Source organism: Trichosurus vulpecula, chromosome 1 (assembly GCF_011100635.1).
Source record: "Trichosurus vulpecula isolate mTriVul1 chromosome 1, mTriVul1.pri, whole genome shotgun sequence".
Taxonomy (NCBI): domain Eukaryota; kingdom Metazoa; phylum Chordata; class Mammalia; order Diprotodontia; family Phalangeridae; genus Trichosurus; species Trichosurus vulpecula.
Window position 1 is genome coordinate 556,501,953 of NC_050573.1, and position 24,045 is coordinate 556,525,997.

The 24,045-nt window shown below is 34.5% G+C and overlaps 1 protein-coding gene across 1 annotated transcript in view; it reads left to right on the forward strand.

Annotated features, from left to right (window-relative positions):
• UGCG (UDP-glucose ceramide glucosyltransferase) overlaps positions 1-24,045 on the forward strand; it is a 53,449-nt gene that overhangs the window by 23,236 nt on the left and 6,168 nt on the right. Inside the window, exons 2-5 of the mRNA XM_036741770.1 lie at positions 10,611-10,752; positions 16,643-16,745; positions 18,537-18,638; positions 20,033-20,145. Coding sequence (XP_036597665.1) covers positions 10,611-10,752; positions 16,643-16,745; positions 18,537-18,638; positions 20,033-20,145 — 460 coding nt within the window. The remainder of the gene's footprint in view (positions 1-10,610; positions 10,753-16,642; positions 16,746-18,536; positions 18,639-20,032; positions 20,146-24,045) is intronic.

Consider the following 24,045-nt stretch of genomic DNA (forward strand, 5'->3'; position numbering starts at 1 on the left):
ATGGTTTTTCTATGAATCACAGAATCAGAAGTTAAAAGTAATTTTAAAAGTCTTCAAGCTAATTATTCAGCAAATTTAGGAAACTCTTTTTCAAAATATCCCTGACGTTACTGAAAAACTACCGAACAACAAATGCCATGACTTATTCTTAGTGAACCCATATTCTGACTCCTGCTAATGATTTCTTTTCTAAGCACTTACAAGTTATCTGTTTAATAAATCATTGTAGAGATTTGATGGAGATTTACAATATCAGTTATAGCACTTTGAGGAATTTGCTGTTATTTCCTTTTTCTTTTTCTTTTTTTTGGAAAACTAAGACCGTGTTCTTGTGTCTATTCTATGACATCTTTGTTTTCCACAATTCCTTAAGTTATAGACAGCAGTTATTGGAAGATGTCATCAAATTCTTAGTTCTCTTAGAGATAATTCATCTGGTTCTGGATTCTTGAACTCATTTAAGGCAATGAAATTATTACTCTTACTTATATAAATGTTTAGTTCCATAATCTTAACCAATGAATTTTATAGATTTATTGACTGGCATAAAACAGCACAGTATCCTTCTCCCCTCTGCACCGCCCCCCCCCCCCCCAAAAGCTATCCTTTTCAGACTCTTTTACTTCTGGAATTCTCTGATTTGGTGACCAAGTCTCTATTCACTCTGTCCACACATGCAGACTTTTATTACTGACTTTTAAGATTAAAGAACCTTTTTTAAATAAAGAAGTTTCTTCTCCTATAGAAGATGCTCCCTTTGTTCATTTTAGTTTTCTTTAATCCTTTTCTACTCCTGTAATGTTTTTCTTGAGGTGCAGTGGCTGAACTGCAAAGTTACCCTGTTTGATAGTAGCCAGCATTTTGTTAGGGTTTTTTGACCTTTGTACAAATGGACTAATTATCTTTAGTGAAGAGTCCAGACACCGATAGATCATATTAATAGCTAGTATTTATATGGCACTTTAAGGTTTGCAGAATATTTTACGTATGTTGTCTTAATCTGATTCTCACAACAGCCCTGTGAGAAAGGATCTTTGTTTTACAAATGAGGTTTTTGTGACTGCCCCTAGGTTCACATAGCTGGTGATGGAGTAGGATTCAGACTGAAGTCTTCCTGATTTCAAGTCCAGCACTGTCCACGGAACCAGATCCTTCCTGAGTTATAAGTGAACCTCAGAACCGATTAGTTTCTCTAAGTGTAGTTTGCTTCAATTTTTCCCAGCTGCATCGCTTTGAGTTTGCTCAGTTGGAAGCTCTCACAACTTCTCAGCCTCATGAGGATTTCCTGCAGCTTGTCTCTCTGCTTTGTGTCGTGTAACAAGAACTCAGTGTTCCCTTCAGACTTGACAATTTCAGTCTGCACTATTGTTCGGTCATTTCTCAGTCCATAGCCAGCTCTGCCTGATCCCATTTGGAATTTTCTTGGCAAAAAACTGAACATAACACTCTTGATAATGGCGTGTCCATGGCAGAAGGCAACAGAACTATCTCCTCCTTAGTCTCAGATTTGTGGATCTTTAATGTCATATAAGATCATGTTAACTGTTGTTTTATTTTACTGTTGACTAATACTGAGTGTGCAATCCCTAAATCCACTAAAACCCTTGGGCCATCTTTCGGATAAATTGTTTTCTAGTCATCTCTTACTTAGGGAAGGCCTTGCATTTATTTATCCCTTTGTAGCTTTGACAGTATTCCAGGCTATCAAGATCTTTCTGGTTTTTGCCTATCATTTAATATTTAACTTGCCTTTTCTAGCTTTGTGTTATCTGTAAATTTCATAAAGATGGCATCTTACATTTAACCCATTCTTTGATAATATATGTGTATGTGTATATGTATGTGTATATATGTATATATACACATATATATGTGTTTAAAAGCACATGGTAAAACTTTCCACCATTGACATTCAAATTGACATTGAACCCTTAGTGACTAGCCTTTCAATCAGTTCTGAATTTACCTAGCCTTCATCTCTACATGTTTTTGACAAGAATATGACAAAAGATTTTGTTAAATGCTTAACTAAAATCTACGTAAACTATGTATTGTCTTGATCTACCAATTTGGCGTGATCTGTTCTTATTAAAACCGTGTTGGCTTTTTGTGCTTATTACTTCCTTTTCTATCTCTTTTGTTAGCTATACCATTAATCCTGTATCCTCAGATTTTGCCAGGAATCAAGGTCTGCCTGAATGCCCTGTAAGGTCCAGGCTCTTTTTTGAAAATTTGGAAATCATCTGCCTTTCTCTAGTCTTGTAGTATTTCTGCCAGAGATAATTGAAGGCCTCACTAGTGACACTTTCAAGTTTCTTCAGCACTATAGAGTGTAATTTATCTGGACTTGGCAATTTAAACTCATGCAAGAGGTTGAGATCTAGACTCTTACTTCCACTCTGCCACTAATTGGCCCTGTGATCTTGGGCCAATGATTTACTTAGTTTCTTCATTGATAAAGTAAAGGGATTGGGCTAGAATTTGTGTTTTCCAACTACTAGCCCATGGCAGATTTTTACTGGAATAACAAAACATTTACTAGCAAATGTCCTTAAAATCTACGAACTTTCAAAACTTTTTTTCCTTTTTCCTTCTTCGCTGACCACTTTATGACCTGTGACTCCATCCCATTTCCCACCTCCCTGCTTTAACTTGGCTCCCAGCCCTGGACCTGATCTCTTGAGCTACAGTGAAAACCAAACTGTAGATAACAGATCTGTTTGAAGTGGAGAATTTGGCTATTATCCAGGATTTGGTTTGAGAATCACTGTTTTTCTCCAAACTAGAGTTTTTCACCAAGATCTATTTCTAGGCTAAAGGTCTACTAGAAGCACTTAGCCTCATGGTAGGAACTATACTTCTGACTGAGGGGGAGCACTTCATCCTGTTTTATGTTTTACTCTAATTGTGAAGGCTTGGTTTCTATATGAACTTGGAACTAGCAGGGCATGAAATGCATAGCAGTTAATCCTGTTTCACATATCAGAAAGTAATGACTTAGATTTTGTGCAACCACAGCCAAGTATAATACCAAAATCGGTCCAAAAATAAAGTATCTGAATTTTTATCAAGTGTCAGCAAGTGGTTAAGAAAACATTTGTTGAAATGTTTAAACCTCTCATTCTAAACCCTAGAGAGATGGTTGACATGACTGGTCTGGTTGACAAATGTGAAAAAGTTAAATGCCGCAGAATGCCAAAGGTCTTTTGATAACCACCATGTTTTAAGGGATTTTATGGTCATATGAATCTAATTTCTGCTGTTCATAATTTGAAGACAGTGCCACTGACTATTTATTACTACACTATCTGTATGTGAGGCTATGGCTAGAGATTCATGCAATCCTTTTCATACTAAATGCTTGCAAAAGTTATAATTGCTTCTAATGAGGAGAGCTAGTGATAAAAGTGAGTGATTCAGTTCATAAGGCAGTTTTGTTGTTGCATGGCTAATCCTTACATAAATGACCAGATACAAACTCCTGGCATTTTAAAGTTCTTTACAACTTGGTTATAACCCCCCACAATGCCTGGCACATAGTAAGTGCTTAATGAATCCTTGTTCAATGACTTAGAGTACATGGTACTTTACTTTAGTATCTCATTCTACCTTACACCATACTTCTTCCACCCCACCTCTCCTCTCACCCCCATTAGACTATAAATTCTGAATACAAAGATTGGTGTTTTTCTTTTCTGAAAGCTTAGTATTTCACAAGTAGTAGGTACTTAATATATATTTGCTGAATTGAACTATTTCTGGATTTGGGCTGTATTCCAAATGACCCAGGTGCCTAGAAGTCTGATTTTCCCTGGTGAACTCAGTTTATCAGCTAAAAGCTCTCTCTCTAATGATTGACATCACAGATAATTGCATTTATTAATTTATCTAATTTCCAGTTTTATGTATTAAATTCATTATGCTAATAATATGAATCATTAGGAAATTTCCATAGTAAGTTCTTTAACAACAGAATTAAGTAATACCTAACCATAATGGTAGATAACATAAATGCTATTAACAGAATGTGATACTAAAGTTCTTACTATGTGCCAGGCATTGTGGGGGATTATAACCAAATTGTAAAGAACTTCAAAATGTTAATAATGAAGATTAAACTTATCTTATTAAACTTATCACTGGCATACTTTTCCCCTTCTGAGTGTGGATGTTACATTTACCAGTATATCACACCTTCTTAACCCATGCAACTCTTGTTCATGCCCTTCCACAAATTTTCCATGAGGATTCACTCAGTGTTTCGGGTTTATGTTTTCTAATCAGGTTCTTTCCGTCTTTCTAATATCTGAAGAATCATAGGATCATTAAATTATAGAAATTAAGTAATTCATCTCTTAATTTTAATTTAATTAATTTTTAGTCTTCAATTTTGGTGGTAATTTTTAATCTTTGTTCTAACAAGACAGTCATGAGACTTCCATGTAGTCTACAAGATTTGCCATCTTTTGTTTGTTGATCCTAAGCCATACTGTCTAACATATGCTTTTTTCCATGCCTTTGTTTACATCTACATAATCTAAGTATTAATTTTTATATTGTTGAGTTAATTTGGAATATCTCATCTAGTCCTTTATAGAATTTCTTTATCTTAACCTTTGAAAAAAAAATGTCAGCTAGGCTGTGGTAATTTTGGTGATATTTTTGATTATGCTCATTATGAGCAATAAAAGGCGAAATGATTTAAGTCCTCCATGGAATAATGTTTGTTGCCTTTGTATAAACAGTAAAGCCAAGTCTATCAACACCTTTTATTTGCTTCTGAAGAGAGGATGTAAGACATTCTTTTATTTATCTGCAACTTGCTTGTCTTCATTTATAGGAGTGTCGACACTGATATGATTCAGTTCATCTAGCATTGTGTCACTTTCTTGAGGCATTAAATAAGAATATCACATTTAGAATATAAACAATTAATATTGTAGTTGGTCTAAAAACTGATTTTGAGCATCCTCCATCCCTTTTCTTCCCTTCTTGATCATCCCTGGAAGGAGGAGAAGATTATGTTGAGTGCCGTTCTGTGTCTTTTGTTACTAGCTTCTCTTGCATAAAGCTCTTGGTATCTAGTGAGATTCGTCCTCAGAAGCATAAATAATCTAACACTAGGATATAATCCGATGTGAGAATAATATTCTTTCCCTACACTTGCTTTCCTTTCCTATAGCTTTTTGAGAATCCAAGGGTTACTGTCTTCATATCATGAAAGGTATCAGAGAAGTATTTTTACAGATGAATAATACTATTAAACCTCCCTCCCAAATAGTAATACTAATAGAGTCAGTGTTATGAACTAAAAATCTTATATCCCTATACATGAGGGTTTTTTGGGTCTCAACTTCGAAAATAGATATTTTTTCTTTAAAGATTAACTTTTCGAAGTGCATTGTAGTGCAGCTTTGCATTATTGCTCATTCACTTACTTGACCTTTACAACCATACCTAAGATGAAGAAATAGCAAGTAGGCTCTGCTTGGTTTGGGGGGTAACTTGACATAGGGGACAGAGTATTATATTTCAAACTTAGTTCATTTTCTTCATATTTGTCAAGAGTATGGTACAATAGGAATAATACAGATTTTGGAGTCAAAAGAACTGGCTTTGCCATTCACTATCTGTGTGTCTTTGGGCAAGCCACTTAAGTTTTTGGTCCTCATTTTCTTTTGTAAAATGAGGGAATTAGATTAGATTACGTATTTTTTTTCCTCATGGCATCATTGGGTCATAGATTTATGTAGTCCTATCTCCTCATTTTACAGATGAGGAAACTCTAAGGTCCCGTTCTGCTCTAAATCTATGATCTTTATCTATTATACAATTATGTAGTATGTATTTTTGGGACCCGAGTGGGATTAATATATAACCGCCAATTTAAATGCTAGAGTTTTGCCTGGAACTTACTATTGCAGACTCTAGTCTCTTTCTTTTATAAAAATAAAGACCTGCTTAATTCTTCATTCTTTTCTCATCTATATCATCCTATGTCCTATGCAGTACTTCTCTTTTTCATCCTCTCTTTTTCTTAAATATAACTTTTAAAAAAGGAAATAAGTCTTTTGTGGTCTTTTTCATTCACTGTCATCCTCCTTGTTTATCAGTAGGCTTTACTATTTCTGATAGTCTTATAGAATTTGTCACTTTTCATTAATCATTCTTTAAATCCTCTAGTTTTCATCTTTTATAGATGTTCTTTAAAAATTAGGGTGATATATTTCTTTTGTATTCCAATTCGTTTCTTTATACACCTCCCATTTATTTCCTCAGTATAGTTTGTTTCCCATTCTTACTGGGCTGGCTTTCCCTGCAGAATTTTAGGTTGTTGAAATCCTGGTTCGTTGTCCTTGGTGCTCAGAGAGGATCAAAATGACGTCACTATGTCAGGGTCAACATACAGTGGGTCCAGCTATGGCTGATCAGACCAATATGAGCTCAGAAGGCTCTACCACATGTCAGGCACAAAAAGTCCATATGAATATTTGGAGTGGAGATATCTCTAAATTTGTGCATCTCATGTTTCTTTTGATCTACTGCAATTCTGCTCTGATGCAGGCACATCATGCTGGGCAGTCCTATGCCAGTGTCTCCCATGCCTCACAATTGATCCCAAAGTTCTTCAGAGACCTTGAGGTCCCTCTGACTTTCAAGGTCTCTTTGTCGAAACTTTAATCATTCTCTGATCCCTCTGAAAACCTGTCATCCCAGAATTTAGGGTACTTGTCAAACTATGCTTATATTCTCTCTTTCTTCTGTTATAAACTTTACAGTAGTGACTTTCTCCAAAGTTGCCATCATTTTTGCTTAAGCAACCCGTTACATCTTGCTAGTGAAAATCCAGAATAATAACCCTGAATGCTTCTTCTATTTTCTGAAGGATGAAATTGTCATCAAAACAAATCATGAAATTATTAGTTTGTTTAATTTTTTAAATAGTATATAAATATATGCATACACAGGAGTTATCTTGTTGGAAGAGAACCTTGAAAGCTATGCTTTGCCCTACTGATTCAGTTCCTTTAAGAAGAATTGATAAACAGCAGTGTTAACTTCATGTCTCCATACCAGTCTTTGGATCTGGTTCTTGGACTCATCAGTTTCCTTCTGTCTAGATATTTTGTAGAAATACTCACCAAATGCTGTTCTCCTCCATGCTTGTATTATGATTCCAGAATTTCTTTCCTTAAAATACAATGCTTACTCTATTGTGTAATATTCTGCTCCTTTTGAATAAGAAATAGCCTTCCAGAATTAATAGGATAGCAACTTTGAACTTTGAGAAATTCTATCAAAATTTTAAAACCCTCAAGTTCCCCTCTCCCCTCCCCCATTCTCTTTTTCCTTTTTGTTCCTGAATCGGTTAAGCACAATAAATTTCATGGCTCTTTAGTGTGAATGAGGATGATGTTGATAAAGGAGATAGATAGCTATTTTAAAGTCAACTGCTTATATAAAGTGTTTACCATACAAGTGAAGAAAAGGGACTCAAATTGGATACCAGGTCTAAGCTGAACTGATCTCCTGGATCTGACAGAACGAGGTTATTTGGGTATTGTTTATTATTAAGATCATGATGGTGGTCAGGGAAATTTTGTGCAGATTATTTCTGTATTATAGGTTAAAAAACTTTATCATTTCTAAAGGAATTAATTCTAGGCATTAACAGGGTCATCGGGAGATTTTTTTGGAGGGGTAGGGGGAAACAGGATAACCTAGAACCCATGCTGCCTTAGCACAGGTTTTATTTTGCCAGCCTCTTTCCCTACTGGTCTCCTCCTCCTTTTATTTTAGTCCCCTGTGTATAGGTCCCCTACTTCCTCTAAAGGTTTCTCTATCTGCACCAGAACTCTCAGATAATTTATGCTTTTAGGATATATTTAATTTTTTAAAAGCTATCTTGATAATCCTCTTCCCTGTTAATCTAGGATCCTGGAGGGTAGGTCCAAAATTCATAAAAGATGCCCTCCATTTGTTATGTTGTACTCAGCCTCTCCTTGACTCAACTTTCTTGACACCAAAAAAGATGGGGGCGAGAGGAGGAAGCTTTAATCCCTCTATCAAACTTAACAACTACAACATAGATATTTTTAAAAAAGTAATTCCCAAATTTGATTTACTGCACCACCAGTTATTTAACGAAACTAGAGGTTATTAAGTAGTCATGGTGTTTTTCAAGAAAGTGTTGTAAATGATAGTAACAGAAAGGAATCTTAGAGATCAAGTACAGTCTACCATCTTGCCAATGAAGAAATTGCCTTAGGTGATGGTAATTGGGTGGTGAAAATATTTGTACTTATTGAAGTAGCTTGAGTGAATAGAATTTTAATTTAACCAAAATTCCATAACTTGTGATGATACTGGTAGCATAAAGAAAAGCTTTATTTCAGTCTAAAGAAAGCTATACTAAGCTTCTTCTCTACACTAATACATTGTACTACACTAATATGTTTCTCAGAAAATCAGTAAAAACAAACTAACAATTTTATTCTAGCAGTGATGGGGTAGAAAGGCTCAGAGACTAAACTGGGTGGACCTTTTCCTGTGATCTTGCAAACTGGCAGTTTTTGTCTTCTTTTCTCACTACTATACCTTTTTAAAATTTTCCCTCACTTTCTAATATTTCTCTAGCTTATTTCTCAGAATAGGTGAGAGAATTATAAAAAGTAAGTTATAAAAAGTCAGTAAAACATTTGTATTAAATATAATTTAGTTCCTCATGCCATGCTATAAAAATTATTCACATTCAAAAAGGTAAGAGATTTACTTTTAAAGAATAGGGTTGGGTCTTTATGACCTTTGAAGTCTCTGTAACTCCTTTTAATTAGTACTAAAGGCAAAATTTAGGATATGATTGAAGCTAAGTTATCATTTTAGTTGCTAATAGTCTTCAGTTTCAAGAAGTAAGGTGAACTTTGACAATAATACTCAGAAGATCGAGTGCTTAATTTATAAACAGTTTTGATCCTATAATTCATTTATGTTATTCTTTCTCAGCTTCTTAATCCTGTTGTTGAACAATACTTAAGAATCTTCTTAAACTCATCCCTTTATTTTCACTCAGCCCCTATAGCTCAGGAGTACAGGTATATTAACTTCTGTCTCTGTTTTTAGTTGGGAACAAGCCAGACACTTCTCAGTTGCTTTTAACATTCCATCCATTAACTCTCTTACCTCGCGTTTAATAAGAATATTCTTCCAGTTAGCTGTTGTCAATAACCAGTGTAGTTTATCAGATAATAAAATATCAATGAACTTCAGTCTTTTAAAGATAATACATTAATTTTGAAATGACTGTAAAGTTGAACTTTGTTTTCTAATAGCTCAACTTCATTATCTATAACATACTACCATCCTTCCAGTCACCCAGATTCTCAACCTCACTGTTATCAACAACTCTCATGCCGTATAACTAATTGGTGTCCAAGTCATTTAGTTCTGTTTTACAGTATCTCTTGTTTTCAGCATTAATATTTTTGTAATATATTGGGTTCCAATATATTACAAAATCTGATATAGGTTATACATCTACATTCATTAAACACATTTCCACATTAGTCATGTTGTGAAAGAAGAATCAGAACAAAAGGGAAAAATCACAAGAAAGGAAAAAAAAAGGCAAAAATAGTATGATCTGCATTCAAACTCCATAGTTCTTTCTTTTGATGTGGAGAGCATTTTCCATCATGAATTTTTGGAGTTGTCTTTGTAGGCAATCTGTCATTGTGTTGCTGAGAAGAGCCAGGTCTATCAAAGTTGATTGTCACACAGTGTTGCTTTTACTGTGTACAATGAGTGTTCTGGTTCTGCTCACTTCACTCAGCATCAGTTCATGTAAGTCTTCCAGGGTTTTCTGAAGTCTCTCTGCTCATCATTTCTTATGGAATTACATTCATATGCTACAACTTGTTCAGCCATTCCCCATTTGATGGGGATCCCCTCAATTTCCAATTCTTGGCCACTGCAAAAAGAGCTGCTATAATATTTTTGTACATGTGGGTCCTTTTCCCATTTTTGTGATCTCTTTATTCCAGGTAGTGCAGAGCCACTGTTCTATACAGTGCTCCCTCCCTTACCCCTTGTACCACCTTGTATATGTTACATATATATTTTGTATCTACATTGTGTCTCCCTTGGATAGATTGCAAACTCCTTGTGGGCAGGGACTCTTTCACACTTGTCTTTGCATTATCAGGGCCTAACACAGTATGTGGCTTATAGGAGATAATAATAATTTTTTAAAAGCTTAATAATAGTGCTTAATAATAAATACTTGTTTGATTTTATGTGATATACAGTTCAACAGGAAAATTTCCATATTTTTTAGCATATATTTGTTTATTAATCTTTTTGTGGACATATAAGGGATGGAAGAAGCATTGAAACTCTGGTTTTTGCGGCTAGAAACAACATAAGTGCTATTAACTTCTATGACTAACTTGTCTTCTACAAATAGTAACATTAAAACATTTACTTGTAACTCAAATTTAATAATTTATTGGCAAGTTTGGCATTTTTTATTGTTTATAACTCAACGTTCACTTGTCTCATAGAACTTATATAATGAATATTAAACATCTATATTTATATTTTGTCTTTTATAGACGTTTGCATCTCAATAAGAAGGCAACAGACAAACAGCCATATAGCAAACTCCCTGGCATTACACTTCTGAAACCATTGAAAGGTGTCGATCCTAACTTAATCAACAATTTAGAAACATTTTTTGAATTGGATTATCCCAAGGTAAGTACACTGTTATAGTTTTTTTAAATCAGGTTGGGAATAGAACATTTTCTTTTTTCCCCCTTCCTTGGAGAACACACGGAAAGGATACTTTGACAATAATAATCACAGTGGTAGCTATAGCTCTTGGGGCATGTAGGTGGTGTAATAGTTAGAGCACCAGGCCTGGAGTCAGGAAGACCTCTCAGACACTTTCTAGTTGCGTGACACTGGGTAAGTCACTTAACCCTGTTTGCCTCAGTTTTTTCATCTGTAAAATGAACTGGAGAAGGAAATGGCAAGCCACACTAGGATCTTTGCCAAGAAAACCCCACATGGAGTCATGAGGAGCTGGGCATAACTGAAATGACTGAACAACGACAATAGCTCATCAATCAATCATTCAGTCAACAAGTATTTATTAAGTACTTGTTATATGCTATGCACTGTGCTGTGTGCTAGAGAAGCAAATATAATGGGTGAGATAATCCCTATCCACAGAAGCTTACATTCGGGCAGGCATGCGTATGTACATACAGAATACATATAAAGAGAACAAATACCAGTAAATTCAAAGTAGTTAAATACGATGTAGTTTAAAAGGAAGGGGACTAGAAGTTGCAGGGATCAGCTTCATATAAAAGATGTTTTCTTAAAGCTGTATCTTAAAGGAAGAGGGAACTTGTGTGAGGCCAGAGATAAGGAGCGATCGCATTACAGACATGAGGAAATACATGGAGATGGGAGATGTAGTATTGCGTGAGGAACAGAGAAGGCCAGTTTTGCTGCATCTCAGAGTGTGCGTAGGAGTAAAGAGACTTGAAAGATAGACTGGGACAACATTGTGAAAGTCTTGAAAAGTTAACAGAGCAGTTTATATTCGATCCTAGAAACAGTAGTGAGTTATTTTGGTTTATTGAATTGAGGATAATATGTTCATATCTTTGATTAAAGAAAATTACTTTGGCAGCAGTGTGCTGAAGTGCTGTGAGGCTTGAGAGAGCATTCAGGAGTCTGTTGCAATAATGTAAATGAGAGTTGATGAATATCTGAACTAAGGCGATAACTGTAAATAGAGGTAACAGAGACTGATGCAAAAGATTATGGAGTAGAAATAGCAAGCTGTGGCAACTGATTAACATGTAGGGTGAGGGAGTAATATTTGAGGATAACTCTAAGGTAATGGACCTGGAAGACTAGAAGGATGGTGATACCTTTGACAGAAATAAGGAAGTTGAGAAGAGAGGTGGATTTGGGGGGTGAGATAATGTGTTCTGTTTTGGACATGTTGAGTTTGAGAATTGCAAGAGAAATTTAAAGACCTAGAAAAAGGGAAATTCTAGACATGGGGGCAATGTGGTGAAAATTATACATTTGAAAGATGATTTTGGCAGTTTTTTGTGAAAGACGAATTAGAGAGTAGAAAGAGTAAGTGCTTGAAAACTAGTTAGTAGAATAGATGAAAGGAAAATACTAGGTTGAATTTGGTTTTTGGCAGTGTGAACAGGGAGAACAGAAGAGAAATGGTTGACACTGTGCTTGAATGTGTATATTAAGAAGAAGGGAATGGGCAAAGATGCTTCTGTGATTTTGATCTTTGGTAACTGGGAAGACAGTAGTGCTATCAATAGAAATAGGAAAGCTGGTAGAAGAGGTTGATTTAGGAGGGTTATAACGAGTCTTGCTTTGAACATGTTGAAAATGACATGAATTCTGGGGATGGGATGGCCTGTGTGATTACACAGAGATGGGAGATGGCATTTTGAGTTTAAGGAAGAACTGGTAGACCAGTTTGGCTGAAACACAGGGAAGGAATGTTAAATGAGGCTGGAAAGTTAAGTTGGAGTCAAATTGTAGAGGGTCTTTTAATCCTAGGTAGGGGAAAGGGTCTATAAATTTTTTTCTAGCATCATAGAGTTACAGAAAGTTTTCAGAGAGTGGAGTGACTGATTTGTAAGTCCAGTGCCTTGGGAAGATTATTTTGTCAGCTGTGCGAAGGAAAAATTAGGGAAGGATGAGAGTCTAGAGAAAGTAAAAGGCTAATCGGGAGACTTTTGTGCTAGTACAGGAGAGTGATGAGAAGAAAAAATTCATTTGAATCTCTTTATTTGAGTTAATTTAGAATTTTTATTTATATGCTTTGATATTATATTGATTTTTTTTAAAACAAGGACCAACATATTTAGCTTTTATCATTAAGTTAAGGTGATTGATAGACAATCATTTAAGTTGACAGATGAAATCAAGAGGATGTCTCTAAGGAGAGTTTTAATGTGTTATGAAACTTAGCACCTGGGTGCTAGAAAAGTTGGGGGGAGGGCGTCTCTGGATGGGTCCTTAAATGCAATATAAAAATAAACCTCCATTGAATCACTATTTTCATAATACTTAGATTTGGAGAGATCATCCAAGCCTCTCTTCTCCAGGTGATGAAATTGAGGTTCAGAGAAGTCTAGTGACTACAGAGCCAGAATTCAGACCCATGTTCTCTGACTCCAAAATGCACTGCTCTTTTCAATAGGTTGCTAAGCATTTATTAAGTATTTGTGTCTAGTTTGTGCCAGGCACTGTCCTAAACACTGAGTATACAAAGAGTCAAAAGAGAATCCTTGCCTTCAAGGAGCTCACAATTTAATGGAATAGACAATAAGTAAACAAATATGTTACAAGCAAAGGAAAAACAATGTGGTTTGGCTCAAGTTTAATAACAGGCTAATGTCAAACATTAGCTAAAATGTAAAGTAATTTTTTCCTTTTAATTTATGATGAGAGGACATTCATATCTCAAAGTTTTCTTATATCTTGACTTACAGTGGAACTGTAATCTGTAATGTAGAACTTATCTGAAAGTATTTTGTAATGTGGAACTTATCTGAAAAGTGTTCTGTAAGTCTTAAAATTACGTGCAAGTGTTAATTTCCTTCACTTAATCCAACTATATGTGACTTTTTAAAAAGACAGATGACATTGTATTTTGTAAAAAACAAACAAGACTCCCCCCCCCCCAAACTTAATGGGGTTTTTGGTGTTATAAAAATTATTTGCCACTAAAGCAACTTTGCCTTACTTTTTACACTAGAGAAATTCTGCTACATGGCATTAAAATTAGAATTTGAGAGCATATTTTCTGTGCTAGTCAAACCTTTTGTAGAATTCAGGTCTCATAATAGAGACTGAAATTCTGAGTCAGAGGTCCTACCTTGAAGGATTCAGGTCTTCATTCTTTATTTTCTGTGTGGCCTTGAACAAGCCAGTTGACTGCTCTGATCCTGTATTTTCTCATCTATAAAATGAGAAGATTGGATTATATGACCTAAGAGATCCCTTCCAACACTAAATCTCTGATTCCATCATCCCTGACGATTTTATGTGCCAAAATGAAGTATGAATGTTTTCATGACTAAAAATTGCTGGGGTTTTTTTGAGGGAGGGGATAGTGGATGCAGGGATAAAGGAGTGGGTGGAGCTGTTTTGTAGGGAAATGAGCAAATGGTGAAGTTAGGAAAGCCAGAGGTATTATGCCTTCGTAATGTTAAAGGTAAAATGTATTAAGACAAGTGAATCTAGTATAAAAGAATATAAAGTTAATATTAAAATGCAGCCAATGTTTGCTAAAAGATGAAAAAATCTCCATGGCCCTAAAACGTTTCAAACAATTCCATACTTACATTGTTTTCTTATAAGAATTAAATTTAGAAATTCACAGCTTCTAAAAATTAGGCTAAAGGATGGGGCAAGTAAATTACCTTTTTCTTCATGCATTCATTATTACTTGTTTAAACTCTTTATTAGGAGTAGAACTGTTGTACTCATTCTGCTTCCCGTATTCTGTTTTTATTGGAAAGTTAGTCAGAACAAATCCAAATTTAACAAAATACTTTCTATGTAAATGGAATGTGTTTTTTACAAATTGGACATTTATACAGAAGTGGAAATGTACTCATTTAATATGTAATGTGACTGGGTAGTGTGTTTTTAAAAGATTTTCACTTTTTATTAATGGAAAAACCATTTTACTATTGTAAAACTGTTTACTAATTCCTATAGAATTGAATTAATGGGAGTTTCTTTTGAATATGACCTCACTCTCATGCTAAAATCTAAATATCAAGAAGTTATTTTTTTAAAAAAAACAAATTCATGAATTATTAAGGCCTCCTCCCTTGTACTTTAAACATTTTGGTAATTTCATTGTTCATTTCTCCCTTTCTCAGAGAGTGGGAAGGGGAGAGAGAAAAGGAGATAGAGATGTTTAAATGAGTTTATTGGCCATTCTGGTAAAAGTACAATTCAAGTTAAATTCCATTACAAAAAAGACTAACTTTAGAAAGCCATGCATATAATATACATACATACATATATATTTATATATGTGTGTATATATATATATATATATATATATATATATATTTATATATGTGTGTATATATATATATATATATATATATATATATTCCCCATTAGGCAAAACAGTTGAGAAATTATTTCATGATTTTTTTTTCTTGCAGCATTATGATATAAAGGTCTGAAAAAAATTTTTAAGTTGAAATTTTTTCTGATTAAAGCATTTCTATTAATAGTAAATAATTATGTATCTGAAGAATTTTTGTACTAGCATAACCAGGCTTTAATTGATCTACTATCCTATTTATTGCCAGTGATTAAATATTATAGTACAGTAATAAAATATTGTCAAACTGTAAAGACACAAAGGTGATTATCGCAGTTGAAAACTGAAGACGCTTGTTTAAACCCCAGTTCTTTAGAACCTCCTTGAAAGACCAACTTCATTTGGGTATCATTTTTAAATGTCAGAAACATAATTGAACTGGAGTTATGTTCAAGATTAACATTAGTCATGCCAACCTGAATTTCAATTATAATTTGAGATGTCAGAAGGTATTGATATTTGTTTTGCTTTCAAAAGTAGGCCAGAGAAGTTGTAGTTAATGAAAACAGTTATAAACTTTGCTTCTACATAAAAAGGAAAATTTCCTTCCTTGTGCTCCTAGTATTTTATATCTCAAGTATTTTTGATAGACAAATTAGTGGCACTATGTTACCATCATTAAAAAGTAGCTTTTTAAAAAATTATCTGCTTTGTAAATATTTTCTTGCTATTTTATTATTGTAGAGCTACGTGGCATAAATAACAAAGGCATCACAGTAGCTTTTGAATCTTTCTAAACAGTATGTTTGTGAAAATTTTTACAAATTTTTAGAGTATTGTAGTTGAACAGCTTAATTTGGCTATAGGGATCTTGATGATTTTAGTTTCTTCTGAGGAAAGATTCTTAACTTTTCTATGAATTATTCTTATGTTGTATACATCAAATTTCATTAGTGAAAATATTCATAAAACATAGGTTCCAGCCCCACTTTCTGCAAATGTCACTTAATAGTATTTAGTGCAATAAAATCATCAATAGTCTCTTGAAATTAATTGTAGCAGGACTTGTAATTATTTCATCCTCAATAAATAATATTAGTTTTTAAATTCTAAGCTTCTACAAGGTAGAGGTTTTATTGTTTAGCTTACTTTGTATATTATTTAATATAAATCTTAACATCATGTTGTCCAGTAGAACTTCGGTGACAATGAAGGAGATTGAGGGATTTCATTTAAGATCCCTGGCCAGGCGTATATAGAAATGGCAAGCCTCAAGTGTTTTGGGTCTTGCCTGCCCATTTATTTCCATTTTCTACTTGGATATCAGTCAAATTCTGAAGAAATGCGTGATCTTTATACTTTTGTTCCATTAGTCCTGATATGTCCCTTCTGTCAGCAGTGTTGGTTTCTTAACTTTTAACGTGTATAGTTGTCTCTCTTTTGTCTCGATCAGTTAGTAATGATAGAGCATGCTCGATTTGTAAAGTTTGTTAGTTAACTTGCAACAATTTCTCTGATTAGTATGAAGTACTCCTTTGTGTACAAGATCACGATGATCCTGCCATTGACGTGTGTAAGAAGCTTCTTGGCAAATACCCGAATGTGGATGCTAGGTTGTTCATAGGTGAGTAACAGTGATGCTTTGATTCATGTGTATGATTGCTTGGATGTTCTTTGTATTGTAAAATACCTATAATGTTTTATAGTCTTATGTAACATAGTATAGTCTTATGAATTGTATTTAGATTACAGATACCAAGTTATTTAATCTCTGAAGGAGATTTGGAGGCTTGTTACTCCAAATAAAAACCTTTTGACATTTTCCACCATTATGCTCCTTGTTAAAGTACACAGCCTCTGTTATTTGGATTATGATGTGTCAACTTCTTAAAGAAACTTAAACTATGAGTTACTCTCATGAGATTATCTCACATGGTATGGTCTTGTCATTTAAAGAAAACATTTGCCTATCACTTTAAAATTTATCTTTATATGTGAAAGTTTTTTTTTGTATGTTTGTTTTTTACCTTTCTCTATCTCACTGATTGATGTAGAATAACCAGGAGTTAAATTGGGAGTCCAGTAGGGAAGAATACACTTTCATTCAGTGGAAGAAAGACAAGCTTCTGAAACCCAGCTTTAACCCCCAAATTCATAGCTATGATAGTTGGGATTAATATTTAATGTACTTAGGGAGCCATTCAAATTGAATTTTAAAGCACCTACTGTGACATAGGGAGCAGTGTAATAAGAGTTGGTTCCTTCTGTTATAGAGTTCAGTCTTTAGGGGAATAATCGAACAGATAAATATACTATAAAATAATCAGGAAGGAGTTATTTAATTTGATCTTTACTGGATGGATAGGAATTCGCCTAATGAAAGGAAGGCAGGACGGTGACTTTAGAACTGGAAACCTGATGCCACAAAATTCACAAAGGTCAAAAGGCCTTCTTCCTATATCATTAGATTTTTTTTTTATCCTGAAGAAAATAAGATAAAATTTCCTTCCCTAAATCTGTTTATTTAATTTTAGTTTTCAGCATGCACTTCTGTAACAACTTTGAGTTCTAAATTTTTCCTTCTTCCTTCCCCTCACCTTCCCCCTGCCCATGATGGCATGCAATCTGATATAGGCTATAGGTACAGTCATATTAAACATTTCCACAGTAGTCATGTCGTGAAAGAAAGAACAAAAAGGAAAAACCACAAGAAAGAAAAAACAAAAAATGAAACCAAAAGAAAATAGTATGTTTCAATCTGCATTCAGACTCCATAGTTCTTTCTCTGGATGTGGATAGCATTTTCTTTCACCAGTCTTTTGGAAATGGTTTAGATCATTGCATTGCTCAGAAGAGCTAAGTCTAACAAAGTCAGTCATTGTACAATGTTGCTGTTACTGTGTACAATGTTTTCCTGCTCACTTCACTCAGCATCAGTTCATGCAAGTCTTTCCAGGTTTTTCTGAAGTCCACCTGTCACAATTTCTTATGGAATGTAAGTTATGGAACATTGTTCTATGCCATTCCCTAATTGATGGGCATCCCCTCAGTTTCCAATTCTTTGCCACCACAAAAGAACTGCTATAAATATTTTTGTACATGTAGGTCCTTTTCCCTTTGTTATGATCTCTTTGGGATGTAGACTTAGTAGTGGTATTGCTGGATCAAAGGATATGCAGTTTTATAGCCTTTTGGGCCCAGTTCCCAGTTGTTCTCCAGAATGGTTAGATCAGTTCACAACTCTGTAGAGTTGTGGGTGGTATCTTTTTCTCTCATTGACTCTATGAGATAAACTCTAGAAGTGAGTATGTATGTATATGTGTGTATGTATGTATATATGTATGTGTGTATGTGTGTGTATATGTGGAGAGAGCGTCATGTGATAACTGTCATTTTTGTATTTTTAAATTTTTAGGTGGCAAAAAGGTTGGGATTAATCCCAAAATTAATAATTTAATGCCAGGGTATGAAGTTGCAAAATATGACCTCATATGGATTTGTGACAGTGGAATTAAAGGTGAGGTGTTTTTTTTTTCCTTTGGCTTATAAATTTATTTGTTCTTAAGTAATTGAACTATAATTTACTGCAAGCTCCTCGTTCTTGACTTGGAAAAGTTACTTTGTTATTACATGATGGCATAGAGGTGACAAGGAGGTTCACCTTTTAAAAAGATGTGTAAATTACCTTCTAATTCTTTATCTTTAATATCTAATATCTTTAGTATCAGTGTCTTTAATGTGTGTTCTTAAATACAAAAAGACTAATAACTTTTGCATGTCTAGATTTTCTTTACGTTTCCCTGTGTTTATTCTTTCATTTTGTTTTTTATTTAAAGAATAATTTGCATACACAGAGATTAAGAACAATAGGTACATTGCTTACTGGAACTTTTTTGGGGGTATGTGTGTGTAGTTGTCTGGACCTTTAATTTCATTAAGGTACAGAATCCTCTGTGAGAAACTTACCAAATAAAAATTGGCAAATACTCTGCACAGCCAGTATTTGTCACCTAGAGCCTCTAGACTCTCAAGCTATTTTTCTATCAAGGATGCCATGTTGATGTCTTTTTTCTTAGAATACATACCCACACACACACACACACACACACACACACACACGCACAAACATGTAAATGATTTTAACCAAGTACCTCCTGATAATAGTGAAATTTGAAACTCAATTATTGCGTTGAAAGAGTCCACATATTACTTGGTCAAACTACAGTAACTCAGCAGTAATTTTAAAATTTTCCTAAATCCCATTTTTTTCTCTATTTGCAAACAGGGCATAATGTATTTTGCATTGGCTTTGAGGGAAATATATTCTCAATATCAGTCTTATGCTCAGTGTTCATTTTTAATTTAAAAATATAGGTGTGCTCCCATTTTGTAGAAATTATCTGTCTTACAAGTTGCTTATAAATTAAAATTTAAAATTCAGATCCTTTTGAATGTGGTTGGGAAGCTTACTGTTTTCAGAAATGGTGTTGTGAGTTTTTTTAATAGAGTGAAAACTTTGTTTTATAAGTTTTCATAGGCAATTTTTCTTAAAGTAGGTGCACAAATCTGTAAATTTTATCATTATTGCTTTAAAACATAGTTAATTCTATTTTCCATAATTCTCAGTATAGTTTCCCAGTTAGTGGGCATTCATTAATTATGTGTTGCCATGAACTCTACCCCACTGTTATTAGTAAATTCCACATTGTAAATATTTAGGTTTGTTGTAGTTCTAATACTTTTCTGGGATTTGGCATATTGCCCAGAATTGTTATTTGATAGTTATATTTATATTTATTTAAATCCAAACGTTAGTCATATTTTATATTTATATTATGATCCACAAAGAAAATTTTAGTGTCTTTGGCATTTTAATTAAAGAAAACTAATCCTCCCATTCTTTTTTTCTAGTAATTCCAGACACATTAACCGACATGGTTAATCAAATGACAGAAAAAGTGGGCTTGGTTCATGGTCTACCCTATGTTGCAGACAGACAGGGTTTTGCTGCAACATTAGAACAGGTGAGTGGTATTTGTGAGTGCCATTTTGTTGCCAGATCCACAATCCTTTAAAACACTTTGGGGCTGTTCTAGGGATATGAGTTAGAATTAGGGTGAGCCTAGGAAACCTGAATCTTCCGCTGATATTTAATATGTCTGGCAAATACACTTAAAGGACATTTGACAAAAAGCAGAATCATCTAGCTAGAGAAAGGATGAGGCTGTTCCACCCTAGGAGTTACTAGGATTTGCATGCAGTCCTAGGCTCCCTTGCTTTTCTCTTGGAGCCCATTGAACAAGTGCTATGGATTGTCCCTTCTGACTATTTAAAGATAACCCAGGCATTGATATTGGGAAAACTCTCTAAAATCTGTCCTTTACTCCTTGGTTGATTTGATGATTTCATAAACTACTTGAGGGATTGGGATAAAACTAGAATTAAAAGGTGCCCCCATAACTGCTGACAATCTCTTAGCAAACTGTCATTTGGATGACGTAGAATTATAAAATGAATTCCACCTCTCCAATTTTTTCCACTCACATCATATTAATTTTTTTAAATTTTAAAACTTTAGTGAATCCTCATTCTTCTTGTCAAATAAATGCATCTTATTTGTCTTTGCTTGTTGCTTAATGGTTCTAGTATTGTGAATAAATAGGGTATTAGAAGGAAGATTATAGGATACAGTACGTTCTTAGAAATACAGTCTTAAAAAAACATTGGTGTTTGACATCCTTTGAGTTTTTCCAGTCAAACAAACCTTTTCATGCCTGTCCATTCTGTGTGACTCTTATCCATATCTTCCCATGAGTTTGCCACAGCTCTGCCCAACATGGTGGAAGCCTTCCTTGATTTTTCCTGACATATATTACTAAGTAGAAACTCTGTCAAATCTTTTTGAGTTGATAGGTAATATTTCATCTAAGAAACTTTAATTTCAGTGTTAAATAGAAAGTAAATTTGGTTTGATAGTTTTCAAATTATAGCTATTCTTTTAAATGTTGTAGCAGTTAAATTCCTCAGAATTACTTCAAATAACTATACTGGAGAGGATAAAAATACATTTAAGAAAATAGTTGAGACTTATGGTTTCATTTCATTAGTGTAGAAAATTTCCAGCGATAAAAATCTCTCTACCAACACAGCCATAATTATTCTGCAATTTAGAGCCTTAAAAGTGCCTGGGAGCACTAAGAGACTAAGTGACTTGCCCAGGATTCATAGTCATGGGGCAGAGGCAGGACTTACTTAATCTGGGTCTTCTGGATCCCAAGACTGGAGATGGAGATAGAAATTTACTCTGCCATGTTTTTATTTTGATTTTGGAATATTTGGACTGTGACACAATATAGAATGGCAGCATTTTTTCCCCCACAGCAAGAAATTGTACAGGTAGCAAAAGTATTGTGGTTTTTGTTTAGTAAAATAGTCCTGGAGAACTGTTGTAAAATTAGATACTTCACATCCTTATGTACCATGCAAATTTTCCTAGCTTTGGAAACTAGAAAATGAATGTGCCTACCGTATGTTACCATTGCTCTAACGTAGACTCTTTAAATTTCTGTTGTTTTTAAAAGACTGTCGGTTCTTTGCATCTGATCTACAAGGCTTCTAGGGGACATTGAGGTGAATGTTATCCCTAAGTCGCCAGAGATCCTTTTATGGGTCTTTATTAAAACTTAGGCAGGCGCAGGGAATTGTCTTTTATTATACTTGGGTTATAATGTACTCTTTGTAGCTGCTTGAGTTGTTTAAAATATTGTCAAACATATTTGGAGTTGAGTTCAGGTCAGACCCACACCTTGGTGTTCATTGTTTTATAAGGGGTAGGAAGGAAGTTTGAATTCATCCTATTTCCCTTTATAAAAATTCCCGAACTATGCAGGGATGTTTTCTTTTCGGAGAAAATCTGTTGTCTACTCATTTGAGTAAATAAATGCACCATGTCAAAGGGGTTGTCTTGCATATTTCCCCTCTTGACCCTCACTGGACAGCCTATATGTTTTCTGACTTATGTAATACAGTTTGTGGAGATGGAGAGGAGCCAGCTAAGATGGGTTGTGTCTATGTGTCTATGTTAAGCATCATGTTGTATTTTTTGTATGAGAAAGGTAAAGATAAATTTAAAAAATAAAATTGATTGACAGGAGATTAGGTAAGAGAGAGTTCTCCTTGGGGATTAATGGGAGATAGGAAGTGTCTGATTATGACAGGATCTGTAATGAGGAAACAAGCATTGCCATTCAGGGTATGCACATAACATATTACTTTTATTTTTTTTCCACCATGTGAATTTTGGAAAAACATGAAGCATTGAAAATGCCAGGTAGTATCCCATCTATAAATATGTGATTTAACTATTTTATTTTTATTTAAATTAAATATTAAAGTACTATCTCAAGCGGAATACAGAGCATCATCTCCCTACCCCTGACCCAGCTTATATAAAACCTGTGTCATACAGATCTCTGTGAAAATTTATGTATGTAGTGTGTACCTACGTTTTTTTTCTTTCAAAGAGATCTTATTTTATGTGTGGGATTTGTATTTGGTGAAAGATTACATTTATACTAATGTAAAATTTAAAAATAAATCTTGTTGAGCAGAGGGCAAGATGTATTCTTTATTTCCTTCCTACAAGCCTCTTGTAAAAGAAAACTATAAGTGATCAGTCTATTAGAGCAGGTATTTCTCAGTCAGTGAGCAGTTTTTATTAATACATTTTATTGATAGCTTTTATTTTCACATTGCCTCAATTCCCCCCCCCCCACATCCTTTCCTCTTCCTCTCCCAGAGAACAATCCCTTATAATAAATAATTTTTTATAAAAAGAGAATAAAATTTAGCAAAACTGATCATCATATTGAAAAAAATCTGATGTTCTTGCAATTATCCACATCATGGACCCTGACCTCTGCAAAGGAGCAGAAGTCTTCTCATTTCTCCTCTTTGGGACCAAGCTTTCAAGAGCATTTATTAAGTGCCCATTATGTTTCAGACATTGTGTTAGGTGCTGGGGATACAAAGATATAAATAAACCAGTTTATATTCTCAAGGAGCTTAAATACTGTAGGAGAAGACACATCAGTTTGTACAAAACAGGTAGATACAAAATATATGAGGCGTTAGCTAGCATTTTGGGAGACTCATGTAGGAGGTAGTACTTAAGCTGAGTTATGAAGGAAACTAGGTGTTCTAAGAGGTTTCAGGAGGGATTGCATTCTGTGTATGAAGCATAGGCCTGTGCAGTTGTGGAAAGAGAGCGTGGAATGTTGGGTGTTTCCTTCTGCTTTAGTAACATCACTTTTGCAGTTGTGTATAAGCTGAATTGGAGAAGGGAGGCAACTGAGGCAGGGCGATTAATCAGGAAGTTATTGCAATAAGCCAAGCAAGAAGTTATTTAGGCCTGAATGAAGGTGATGGCTATGTGAGTGGCAAATGGAAGTAAACTCATTGGATATGTGGGGTGAGGGAAAATGTGTAGCCAAGAGTGATTCAAGGTTGGGAACTTGCTTGATTGGAATTATTGTGGTATCCTCAACAGAAATAGGGAAGTTTATAAGAGGGGTAGATTATGGGGAAAAGATTATAAAATCTGTTTCAGGTATGTTCAAATTCATAAGCTATAATAACTAGTTGGGAACATGTAACTGGAGTGCAGGGGAGAGACTAGGGCAGGCCATAAAGATTTAGGAGTCATTGTTGTAAAGATGATAATTGAACCCGTGGCATCTGGTAATGTCATGGAGGGGGTGTTGAGAGAAACCCAAAAAAAGCTTCTAGGATAGAACATTAGGATGCAGCCACTGTTTGAGGGGGTAGGACATGGATTATAATCCAGCAAAGGAGACAGTGAAGTTTTGACTAGATAGAAGGAGAATCAAGATGGAGGAGTATCATGAAAACCCAAAGAGAAAAAA